At 51.1% G+C, this 13,121-nt stretch overlaps 1 protein-coding gene across 1 annotated transcript in view; it reads right to left on the bottom strand.

Moving 5' to 3' along the window:
• AUTS2 (AUTS2, activator of transcription and developmental regulator) overlaps window positions 1–13,121 on the bottom strand; it is a 1,228,927-nt gene that overhangs the window by 88,188 nt on the left and 1,127,618 nt on the right. The window contains 1 exon segment of the mRNA NM_001246269.1: window positions 341–392. Coding sequence (NP_001233198.1) covers window positions 341–392 — 52 coding nt within the window.

Below are 13,121 nucleotides of genomic sequence, written 5' to 3'. Positions count from 1 at the left end.
GAGTTGTGGATACGTAACAATAAAGTTAAGACATGTTGCCAACTCTTCTCCTCCATTACAGCTTCTTCCGTTAAATGAAAGTCACACAGACAGCAGTAATTTCTTAGTCAAAACCATTCTAAAAAGGATTCAAGGTATTCTTCTAAAATAACCTTTTTTGTTTTGTTTTTTTGACCCATCACAAAAGCACACAGGTTCTGTCTCAAGCAAACATACGACTTATAAACAGTAGCTCCAGAAGGAAAATGGAATGACCACTGGCTTTTATGGGTTCGTCGTAGGCCAGGACGAGGACACACATTTTACAGAGAAGCTATGGCTCCGATTTAAGGAGTCTTACCTTTGTTTACAATAACAGTATTGAAGAGTTTTTCAGAGCTGGCATCTGAGGCCTGAAACACAAGAAGGGGAGGAAGCATTATTATTGGCTTAATATTATCGTCACCACCATCATGTCTATGATTTTAGGTCAATGTACTACATTTTAGAAAAGCCTGAAAAAGAAAGCAGCAATTTCCCCCTATCTTCCATAAGGTGGTGCTAGTTGACTGCAGGAGCCAGACCTGCAGTGCAGTTATCCGCTGAGAGGAAAAAAACCTGATTGTAAAAAAAAAAAAAAAAAAAAAGTGTCCTTATTAGACGTATTATCTGTGCAAAACATATTTCTATGAGATGATACGCAAAGCAATTCAGCTTATTCACATAATGATTTGTCAATTTCATTGACGTATCATTATTTTGGAAATGGTACTTTTTTCATGATATTTGCAGACATGCCTATTTTCAATCTTCTTTCACAAACCAGAAATGCCTATTATTTAATGCTAAGCTTTTCCTCATTAAAAAGTGTCAACCAGTATGTCCTGAAATTCACTTTTAAAGATTCCTCTGATGACCCCGGGATCCCTGTTCCCTGTAGCAACCAGGACGACCTTGGTGTTGATGTTGAAATGGAAACAAGCCGACCTGCCCAACAGCCCCACACTATACGCGCCATCAGCATTATTTCCTTTCCATTTTCCAGAAATCACGTCTGCTAATTATTACAGTGGCTTGAGGAAAGTGAAATCAGCCTGTTTAAGCATCAGGAGTAAAGCCAGTTTAAATTACACACTCAGGTTCTGGAAAACCAACATGACGTCGGTTGGGAGGAAAATATTTGAGAGGCACTAAATACTTCTAGAACTTGAGGAATTAAAAAAATTTACTTAAAAATTCAGCATCTCCATGACATAGTCATTTGATGATGTATCCGCATTTATAGTTATAACGGAAGTTACATTTACACTATTTTTGCTATCCAACCCTTTTTAAGAAATCACTGATTTTTACTTTATACAGAGATGCATGTTTCGACAAAGCAGCACAGAGTGTTGAATAAATCCAGGAGAAATCTAAGAAATAGGGGGAGGGGAGGAGTCTGCACTACAACATATTCTGACCCTGGAGCTGGCTTTTGGGGACAAAGGAGATATTCAATTTAGTCTTTTCGTGTTATGGTGACAAAGAGGAGATATTCCTGTGTGTTATCCGGGGAACAAGTTCCAGTTCTCACTGCAGGTGACACAGAACGACATACAATACTGTCATTACCACTATGTCCCCTTTATTTCAAGTCTCATCTTCCTACTGTAAGGGTGGTTCCCACGACTAATACATAGATCAAGAAAAAATGAATGTATGTGCAAAACAAGTGTTGAACTGTATACATTTATACATAAGCAGTTTAAAATAAAAGAAAATAAATCCTAGATAGATGTTTCCTTTTGTTTTGCATGAATATAAAATACGCTGAGGGCCTTCATGACATTTTAAACCTGATGATATAAATTGTATATGGTAGTATGTTTTCATAAAAACAAATGGCCAAAAAAACTGTTGCATGGAAGGGGGAAACAAGACATGCCTTAAAGACATCGAGAATATGTAGGTGTGAAAGCAAAAATTATAGGAATAGCGTTGCTGTATTGTAATGTTATAGTGAGATTTCTAGGAACACGAGTTTCCCAGCTGAAAACTTGGAGATAAGAGCAGTTCACTGTTCTTCAGTGAAAAAGTGTCCTTTTTCAAATTGTTCACATTGGAATGGCGACGTTACAGTCACAGCTTAAATGGCAGTGGATTATTTTTTTAAGGAAAAAGGCTGTTAGTTAAATCATTCTACACCAAACTGAAATAACTCTTGCAGATTTGGGAACTACCTATTAAAATGAGTCTAACTGGCCCAAAGAAATGTGGAAACAAAGCACTGTACCCACAATACAGAAAGCACGGGGAAGCAGAGGAAAAGGTTCCCCATCCAGCTTTTATTTGCACTTGGGGTGTGTGTGTGTGAGAAAGAGAGAGAGATGAAATAGGACAGAAGCTGGCTAGGAAGAGGCCCTTTGGCTGTCTTGCACGCCCCTACACAACCTCCTTGGTTGGGGCTGCCACCCTTGTCAGTTCTTTGGCCTCCACACCATATTCTCAAGTAGCCAGTCAAGTGATCCTTATGTCTGAAGCAAACTTAGAGGAGGTGATTATTATGATGCCAGCCAGTAAATTATTAAGGAAATAAATCCGACAGAATATTTACGGCGACCTGGGAGTATGCTAATAAAAGCTCTTCCAGCCCTTTAATTTTCTGATACATGCCTTGCAACTGGGAAGGAGGCAGGGGGTCTCAAAAAGGCCTCCATGTAAAAACACCCAGAAGAAACGAGGGCAGCGGGCTCAGGCTAATCATAAAATGAGCTGCAGCATTTCTTTCTGCCGCCCAGGTGGTTCCAACCATGGCGGACCACTGTCCTGAAAAGTCAGAAAAGAGCTTCTCAGCCCGAGTCTGAAGCAGGAACTACGAGAACATTCTCAGCTTTTTCTCCCTGAACTTTCAGATTCTACTTGCGCTTGAAAGCATTTGAACAAATTTGTGGTTCTCTGGATCTTAATCTTTGGGATGTTTTCTTTTTCACTGTTTTTAGGAAAAAGTCTGCAATTCCTTACATTACCTGGAACATTTTCCTGCCCCCCCCCTTTATAATCAGCAGTTCGGCTAATGGAAACGTGCCGAGCCGAGACTTAGCTAGCGAGCAGATCCTCTCCTCTCCTTTATTTTTTTACCACGGGGGCACCTCTACATACTAACGACTTCAGGTTTTGCTCGCCATTTCGTTTCATCCCCCTCGCTCGGTTTCGGAGAGTGAGGGCGTGAAGTGGCTGCATCTAGAAAGGATAGAAAAACAAAGCTCCCTCTTGGCTGTTTTTTATGGGGGGGGGGTTAATACTGAAAAATTGCTAGACGCCGTAGTTGGTGTTTAAAGAAAAGTTAAATAAGTCAAAGAGATTGAAGGAAGGAACACGGAGAATGAGGAAAACGAATAAAAGCCTTCGGAGGAGCAGACAGGGGTGGGACGCAGCCTCTCCTGTTAAAGGTCCACCTTCATTCCCTTCGCTCGCGGACCCCGCGGACGGCCCTCCGCACCCGCACCCGCACCCGGAGGGGCTTTGCAACCAGAAAAGAGAAACCTCCCCGAAACTTGGGTGCGAGTTCTTTGCCCAGCGGCCGCGATCCCAGCCCAGCTCTCCTTTCGCTTCCCTGGGCACCGCGCGTGCGGGCCAGGATCCCGACCTCTGCGCGGGGAAGCGCTACCCCCGGCACCGGTAGCGAGCGCAGCGCCCAGAGCTCTAGCCCGAGCGGGTGCCAGGCCCCGGCCGGAGGCAGGCGCAGCCCCTCGGGGCGGCTCCGGTCCCCGGGCACGACCGCGTAGCTCCGGCCGCTCGCGCCGCCGCTCCCCGCCGGAGCCCGGCGGGCCAGGGGAGGAAAGTACAAAGGCGGGCGACCGGGCCGCGGAGGGAGGGCGGGCGGCGGGAGGGAGGAGGGGTGGCGGCGGGGGGTTCGGGCGCGCCAGACGCGAGGAGCTCGCCCCTGCCACCCCTGCCCGCCGGCCCGGCCGCCGCAACAAAAGACCCCCGGCCCGCCGCTCCCTCCCGACCACCGGCGGCAAGCGAGGGAGCCGCGCCCCCGGGGCTGCATTACCTGGTCGTAAAGGGTTAAGCAGTCCTGTCAGCCCCAAGTTCATGGTTTGGTTCCAGAGCAAGGCTCACGATGGGGGATCGTCAGAGACCAGGGGGAAAGCCAGCCAAACACACGAAGAGAAAACGCCCAACTCCGACCGGGCTCCGTCCGCGCGAGTCTCTCCTTTCCAGGTGAAAGTCTGAAAGCGGAGGCACGCCAACCAAATCCGTACGGGCGGCAGCTCCGGGGCGGCCGAGCGCCAGCGCCTGCACACATCCAGCGCGGCCGAGGCCAAGCGGGCGGCGGCGACGGGCGGGCGGCCGGGAGGGAGCGCCCAGCCGGCGCTCGCCCGCTGCCTCCGGGCGGCTCCGGCGGCGCGCGGGGCCGCGGGGCACGGCGGGGACCGGAGGGGCGTCCCGGGCGGGCCGGCGAGCGGGCGAGGCGGAGAGGAGCGGCCCGAGCCGCGGCCGCGGCGCGCGGAGCTAAGAGCGAGGCGGCGGCGGCGACAGGACAAAGGAGACCATGTGCGGAGGGGAGGAGGGAGAGGGAGGAGGAGGAGGAGGGCGCGCGGCGGCGGCGGCGGCGGCGGCGGCGGCTTCTCCCCGGCGGCCGCCTCGGGCTCCCCGACTGCCGCTCCCGCCTCTCCAGCAGCACCGCGGGCCGACCAGTCCCGGTCCCGGTCCCGCCGCCACCGCCGCGGCGCTGGAGGAGACGCTCTGGGAGTCTTTATTCGGAGCCGATCTCACTGGCGCGCGGCGCGGGCGGCGCTGCAGCGGCCGGGGCGCCGGGCGGGCTACGCGGGGCCGGCGGCGCCTCCCGGCCGGAGCTCGCGGGCGGACGGGCAGCGCCTAGGGCTGGCTCGGCTCCGGCCCGCGCTCCGCTCGCGGGCGCCTGCCTCTCCCGCCGGCTCGCCGCTCAAGTAAACTCCATCGGCCGCCGGCGCCGCGGGTTCCCTGGCTGGACGGGTGGCGGGAGGGGGCGGCGGCGGCACAGGGGCCCCTCGCTCCGGACTTCGCTCCCCGACTGCGCCGAGCGCGCCTCCTCCAGACGCTCGCAGCTCTCGGAGCGGGACTTCCTCGGCGCGCCGAGCCCGAGCCGCCGGTGCCGCCGCCCCTCCTCCGTCCCGCCCCGCGCGCCCCGCCCCTCGCCGCCCCTCCTCTCGGCCCCGGCGCCGGGTCGGCCCCGCGGGGGCGCAGTCCCCGGGCTCGGCCTCGACAGCTGTCGCTTCCCCCTCCCACCCCCGCGGCTCGGGCCCGAGGTCCCCACGGCCGCCTTCCCGGCGGGCGGGCGCGGCGGGCACTGCCGTGTCCTCCCCGCAGCTGCGGCTTCCACGACTGCGCCGCGGCAGGGAAAGGCCACTAGGCCCACAGGCTGGGGCTGTATTGCCACTAGGCCAGTCACATCTGCAGAGAGCCAGCTCTCAGGGTAGTTGTGATGAGAAATGAGAAAGTAAGTTATGGAAACCACCTGGCACATAGTAGGTGTTCAATAAGTACATTGTTGAAAATGGAGGCGGGGGGGGGGTGCGCAGCCAGAGTCTAGTATTCGAAGAAAGTACTTAATCCAACCTTATCCCCGCCTGGTCAAAGGCTGAACACAGCGGCTCAAGGATACCAGCGCATGAAGTGGCCGTTACAAGTGCCCCTCCCCTTAGTCCTCAAATCCACTGTCATTTATACACCTTCCATCCACAAATGTGGCGCTGGTTGTGACCGCCAGATGCAGGGAAAGGATTAAAGCAAAGCCACAGCCTCACTGAATGCACAATTACTATCATCCTAACATTTACCGTCATGTGTTCTCTAGCGCCCTGTGTAGCGCCTGCCCGAAAGGGGTGGCGGGGAGGGCGGAGGTGCTCAATGACCACAAACTTGGCCCCTAGTGGATGCCCCTGAGCAACACACGGGCAACCAGAGCGCCAAAGCTCCCTTCTGTCCAGTCTGGTGGGCCCCTGGCCAGAATTCTGGCCTCCTTACGCTACTACCCCAACCACAGAGGCCCTGCAAGAGTACCAGGCCATACCTGGGGGCAAGGAGACACCCCCCCCCCCGCAAACATCTGGAGTTTTCATTCCCCATCTGCAGCTTGGCAGGGTCCCTCCTTGGTGCATAGGAAAGGTTGCTGAGGTTTTCTCAGCACAGGGCAAACAGGCCAGCAGAGACCTAGGTTGCAACTGGGAGGGTTCTAGGGTAGAGCCAGTGGGTGAGAGCTCCTGATTTCCCTTCAGTGCCACGGTCACCTGGAGTGCTACTGGGAAAGAGGAAAAAGGGACAGGGCTGGGAGAGATGTACATCACATACAAATGACATGGAGACTGGTTTCAAGCAGCAATGTCCATTCCTCACCTCTTTGAAGTTGAACATCCATCTCTGCTTGATTTCACGGCCCTCTCGAGAAAACCTCTCCAGGGAAAAAAAGTGGGTGCCTGCCGTATGGCATAATTCTTCTCCAACTTCCAAATACAATTAATTTCAGAAGTAAGAGGCACTCTCTCTCTAGTTTCACAACACCTCCCCCAACCCAAATGGTAGCACTGTGGGGTGTTTCTACCAATTTTTTTTTTTTTTTTAAAGATAGGTAACAGATTTTTCTCTACCCTGACTCCCAAAGAAATCCAAAGAAAAGGTGCCTTGGAAAGTGTGAATTTGGAGCTGGATTTTCCAGTTGCTTAAGAGCTGTCTCAAAAACAGCCAAAAAGAGTTCTTGTCATGGCTCAGCCGTAACGAACCCAACTAGTATCCATGAGGACACGGGTTCAATCCCTGGCCTCACTCAGTGGGTTAAGACTCTAGCGTGGCTGTGAGCTGTGGTGTAGGTCACAGACATGACTCAGATCCTGTGTTGCTGTGGCTGTGGATTTGACCCCTAGCCTAGGCACTTCCATATGCCACAGGTGCCACCCTAAAAAAGCAAAAACAAACAAACACACACGAAAAACCTGCCAAAGCCCTCAAGAAGCCAGCGGGCATTGATTCTGAAGCTGTTTCTACGATACCAACATAGCTCAAAGGCAAACATTACCTTTTCAAGAAAAGACATTAAAATGTTTCCGAGCAATCAAAATGGGACAGTTTTCTTGTCTTGTTTGCTAATAAAATCAATATTACAGGGAAGAAATTGCCAGGTCCCCTACAGGATAAACTGAGACGCACAAAAGTGTGGGCAACTTAGGTGACCAGCTCAAACAACCACTTAGCCCTCCAAGGGCTTTCATCAGGCAGCACTGCTGACACCTGCCACGCAGCACATTGGATTGTCATCTCTGATTATCAGGGATTAGACCTCAGATGAAAGCCTGGGACAGATCTGCAGGCGTCTCTGTATCTTGATTATCTGTAATCAAGAGGAATGCAGAACCGCCAAGAGATTAGCTTCTGGAGAAGCCGCAGACAGGGCCTCTGCACCCCAGCATCCATATGCAGGCCCCCTGCACCCCACCGGCGCCCCTTGCCCTGGCACAGTCGCATCGCCACTTCATTCCTCAGCCTCTCACCAGACACACCAATGAGTCCATTCTAATTGGGTTCCAAGCTTCTCTCTTCCCTCTCCTTTCTGGAAGGGAGGGAACCAATGTCAAAATTGGAAGGGAGTAGCTACAGCCAGCACCAGAAGTAGAAAGAAGGAAGACAAGACAAAAGGAACATCCACACACTGGGTAACTGGATCCTGGTCAGAGATCTGACTTGCAAGAATCAAGAATTATTATTATTTTTTCTTTATGGCTGTGCCTATGGCAATCAGAACTTCCCAGGCCTAGGACTGAACCCCAGCCACGGCAGGGACAATGGCAGATCCTTAACTGCTACACCACCAGGGAACTCCTCCCCCGCCCCCGCCTTGAGAAACTTAGCTTCCCCGTATTGGAATTTTAATCTAAAGATTACAAGGTCAAAGGCTGGAAGCCGTCATGTCTGTTATATTTAGAAGACTGGACATACTAGGAACTAGTGGCTTCCTATTGTCACCTTCGGTCTGAATCAGATCTAAGAAGGGCAAGTCTTAGAAATGGGAGGCCCTTACAGGAGGCAGGTAGTAAACTTATGGATTCAATGGTCCTTACAGTGTTCGATCAATGACTGCAGGAACAAAACCAAGCTTTTTTTTTTTTTTTTTTTTTCTTAAGGCCACGCCCTCAGCATACGGAGGCTCCCAGGCTAGGGGTCTAATCAGAGCTGTAGCCGCTGGCCCACACCACAGCCACAGCAACGCAGGTTCCGAGCCGTGTCTGCGACCTACACCACAGCTCATGGCAGTGCCAGATCCTTAACCCACTGAGCGAGGCCAGGGATGGAACCCTCACCTTCACGAATACTAGTTAGGTTGTTTACCACTGAGCCACGACAGGAACTCCCCCAAACCAAGTTTTAATATATGACCAAAGGCTTTAGGCAAGTTAACGATTAGCCAAAATTTTTTAAAAAGCTAAATTAGGAGTTCCTGCTGTGGCTCAGTGGTTAATGAATCCAACTAGGAACCATGAGGTTTTGGGTTCGATCCCTGGCCTTGCTCAGTGGATTGGGGGTCCGGCGTTGACGTGAGCTATGGTGTAGGTTGCAGACGCAGCTCGGATCCCGTGTTGCTGTGGCTCTGGCGTAGGCTGGCAGCTGTAACTCCGATTGGACCCCTAGCCTGGGAATCTCCATATGCTGCAGGAGCAGCCCTAAAAAGACAAAAAAAAAAAAAAAAAAAAAAGCTAAATTAAAATGTTTAATTCTCAATTCTCAAAACATCTAAAAATAAACATAACCTAGGTTTACAAACTAATGGAAGTTCTTCTAAACCAATCTAAACCGGCAGAGTTTTAAGGCTTAAAACGTGAGAGCCATTCAATTTATATCACAAATTACCAGACTGAGACTAAACATTTTTTGGTAAAATACTCCTGAAATCTCTGGTCTTCTGTCAAGTAGCTTAGATAGAAAAAAGGTCCTTAGTTTCATGGTGTTCTCTCTCATGAATACAACTTCAGGTACTCCCTAACAGAACAACACGTGCTGAGTGAGGCTTGGGGTGGCTTAAAGGAAGAGGAAGGCTTTTTTACAAGACTATTCTACGGTTTTCCTATGTCAAGTTATGTAGTTTGAAAAGACCAGGAAAAGGGAGCAATAACACATGAGTTCTGTGTGTTTAGCTTTGGGAAAGAAATCACTGCCATCCCCCCACCCCTGGCCCTGACTTTTTTCTGTGTCTCCCAGAGACTTGAGCTTCTCAAATTCTAAAGCTTCTCTTTTTTTCTTTTTGTCTTTTGTCTTTTTAGGGCCGCACCCACAGCATATGGAGGTTCCCAGGCTAGGGGTCGAATTGAAAGTGTAGCCTCTGGCCTACACCACAGCTCACCGCAACGCCGGATCCTTAACCCACTGAGCAGGGCCAGGGATCGAACCCACATTCTCATGGATACTAGTCGGGTTTGTTAACCACTGAGCCATGACAGGAACTCCCTCACATCCTTAAGCTTTTCTTAAGCTTTTCAAGCTTTGAAAATACCAGTTTCTATCCGTTCTCTGGGGAGATGTTACGAGCCAGCATCTGGTTGCCGTCATGGCCCTGTCACTTCCGAGCCAGGAGACCTTGGGAAATCTCTCCTCTCTTCCGCCTCAGTCTCCTCGTCTGTAAAATGAGGTGACCACAGTGCCTGTATGTTACAGGGCCGTGGTCAGTCACAGCTCCCAGCCCTTGGTAAGGGGGACATATGTGTTGGCGACAATGATTAAAGACGACACTCTTATTTTTGATTCCTGTGGAGCCCAACAAAATAAGCGTGTCTTGTGGAAGGGCTGCCATGTCCATGGCCAGGCTTTCTACAGAATTCGCTCACTGCAGCCCACTGCGGGGACGATGAGAATAACCACAGGAACATCAAAAGCAGCACGGATCCCCAGAAGTGGTGACAGTGGTTTGCACCATCTGTACTAGAGCGTAGCGAGCCCCGCCTTCACACAGGCGTCCCTGCCAGCAGCTCCTCTGGACGAGGTCCCAGCCTGGACACTGAATACTGCACAGCCTGGGCCACCGAAGAAGGGGGGAGGGATCAGAGGTTGTGGATCGTATGGTTCAATCTTGAAACGAGAAAATGTGATCAGAGTTCCCAGGGCTTTGAAGACGTGATCCACACCCCCAACGGTGACGCCTTGAACGTCTTAAAACATAACGTAGCAGGCACCCGATTATGCCACTATGACATGTGCAACTGCGACATCTGGTTTAAATGGGCCTGTAGTTTTGTCTGTGACCATACACACGGGTTCTTAGGGGTGCAGGGCCTGTTTGGGTTTTTTGGTTCCTTTTCTTGGAGGATACCCACTGCCTCCATTTGATTTTTAATTCATCTGTATAGGGACTGTCTCCTGAGTCTCTATTCATGCGACAGCCGAAACAATGATATAAGGAGGCGAGGCCCCCACTTTTCATCTCTGTGTGAGGATGCAATGCCTGTTCCCTGGGATGGGCCTTTTTTCTGAACCCACCTGGCTTCTTTTATTTATTTATTTATTTATTTGCTTTTTGAAGGACCCACGGCACATGGAGGTTCCCAGGCTAGGGGTCGAATCGGAGCTGCAGCTGCTGGCCTACACCGCAGCCACAGCAATGCGGGATCCAAGCCACATTTGTGATCTACACCACAGCTCATGGCAACACCACGTCCTTAACCCACTGAGTGAGGCCAGGGATCGAACCGGCATCCTCATGGAGACCAGTTGAGTTCATTACTGCTGAGCCACAACGGGAACTCCCCCCCAGGCTTCTTGCAGATAGAATTCACACACCATGCAGCGTGTTTCTGTGTTCCCTGCACAGCACCAGGAGACCTACCAGAAGATGCATGACGAGAGAGGCTGGCTGGCTGGCTGAGGGCACCTGACAAGTGTATGGGTACCTGGCGAAGTGCAGGAGAGTCAGGGCAGAAGCTAGCTCTTGAGAAGCCCAAAAGGACCTGCAGTTTGTGTGCCTGCAGTTCTCTCCCTGTGACAGGTGACCAAGAGCTACACAGGGAAGAAGGAGTCAACACGCTGCTTGCCACCAGCAAACAGGAAAGTCCCCCACGACCCAGCCTGTTCTGCTTCCCCCTTCGGCGAATTCCAGAGCTTCTACCTTCTATGCTGCCCAGCCCAGGAGCTGAAAACTCTTTGGCGGTCCCAGGTATTGCTCCCATGCAGGCCAGATCATTCTGAATTAGCAGTGTCATCTCTTCTAGTGACACTGGGCTACTCAACTCCAGGTGGCCTCCGACCCCTCTGCTCCACGCCCCCCACCCTTCTCAACAGGCCATCTATTTTCTCTGTCTTTTTTTTTTTTCTTAGCACACCTGCGGCATATGGCGGTTCCCAGGCTAGGGGTCTAATCGGAGCTGCAGCTGCCTGCCTACGCCACAGCCCCAGCAATGTGGGATCCGAGCTGCAACTGTGACCTACACCATAGCTCATGGCAACGCCGGATCCTTAACTCACCGGGCGAGGCCCGGGATTGAACCTGTGTCCTCATGGATACTAATCAGGTTCGTTACTGCTGAGCCACAACGGGAACTCTTCAACAGGCCATCTTTAAATGGCAGCCTCGTTACTTATGACTCTGAAAGGAGACTGCAATAGCTCAAGCTCTCACTGCTGTAAAGCAAAAGCCTCTACCATTATATGCCTGTGTTGCTACCATTGATCACAGGGCTGCAACAAGAGAGAAGTAAATAAACCGAACTGGGTTAGTTTATGATGCATACGATTGAGACGCAGGGGGGAATAAATATTTTCCAAGTGTGGAAGTCAAGAAAAAGAATTTTACTTTCAAACTTCACAGTGTACTATAAACTACAAAGAGGAAAAAAAGTATATAAAAAAAAAACCCTTCATAAAATATCTCTTACTTAACCACCAAATCTACATTAAAGTATTAATATTCAGAAGGTGACAATCCCACAAAGAAAGGCAATGAAAGAAACACGCATTCAATCTCTGCCTGTGGCGCCCAGTGGCATCTTCTTTGTCACAGATGCACACAGGAGCAGGACGATGGGGCCGTGCTTTCCTGGTGTTCACCTTGCTCTCCTCCCTCCTCCATCAGACCGTTCAGCCCAGACGGGGGTTTGCAATTTGGGGTCTAGAGCCCTGCATTCGCCATGGAGCCCACGCTCCCTGAGGACAGGTACTCACGCTGCCCTAGGTAGCTGCTCGCATCTCCAGTCCCTGGCTCCGCTCGCTATATCCACACAGAAATAAGGATGGGGTGGGGGGGACCAGAGGTGATTAAAGTGAGAAAGGTGTACCAATGTCTGCGTGAGCTAAAAGGATGGGTAGAACAAATGTGGAATTTAAAAAAATTGATTAATTTATTTATTATCTTTTAGGGCCGCACCTGCGGCACATGGAGGTTCCCAGGCTAGGGGTCAAATCGGAGCTGTAGCCCCTGGCCTACACCACAGCCACAGCAGCGTAGGATCTGAGCCACGTCTACAACCTACACCACAGCTCACGGCAACGCCAGATCCTTAACCCACTGAGCAAGGCCAGGGAGCAAACCTGCGTCCTCATGGATGCTAGTCAGATTTGTTTCCCCTGAGCCTTGACAGGAACTCCCAAAGTGTGGAAATGTATCAGTAAAGATGATACACTGAGGAAAGTAAAGAGTTAAGCTGAAAAGAAGGTGCTTTTGGTGAGGCCTTTCCTCTAGCTGTCTTTGCCTCAATTATCCCAGAATCTGATTCTTAAGCAGGCGCATTGGATTTTACAATTCGTGGTTCCCGGCCTGGTGGTCAGGGGTGTAAGCTGGACCTTACAAGGATGTGTGTTTCAATTCGTCTCTACCAAGACAGCATGTTCACTGGGAATTGCTAACTCCTGAGTTTTAAGCCTTATTTTTCTCATTGCAAAATGGAGCTAGAGTTCCTGCAGCGGCTCAGGGGAAACAAATCCGACTAGTATCCATGAGGTTGTGGGTTCCATCCCTGGCCTTGCTCAGTGGGTCGGGGATCCTGCGTTGCCCTGAGCTGTGGTGTAGGTCACAGATGTGGCTCAGATCCCATGTTGCTGTGACTGTGGCGTAGGCCAGCAGCTGTAGCTCCGATTGGACCCCTAGCCTGGGAACTTTCATATGTTGCGGATGTGGCCCTAAAAAGCAAAAACAAAAACAACAAAAA

This window comes from Sus scrofa, chromosome 3 (genome assembly GCF_000003025.6).
Source record: "Sus scrofa isolate TJ Tabasco breed Duroc chromosome 3, Sscrofa11.1, whole genome shotgun sequence".
NCBI classification, from domain to species: Eukaryota; Metazoa; Chordata; class Mammalia; order Artiodactyla; family Suidae; genus Sus; species Sus scrofa.
This window is presented reverse-complemented; position numbering and strand designations above follow the sequence as displayed.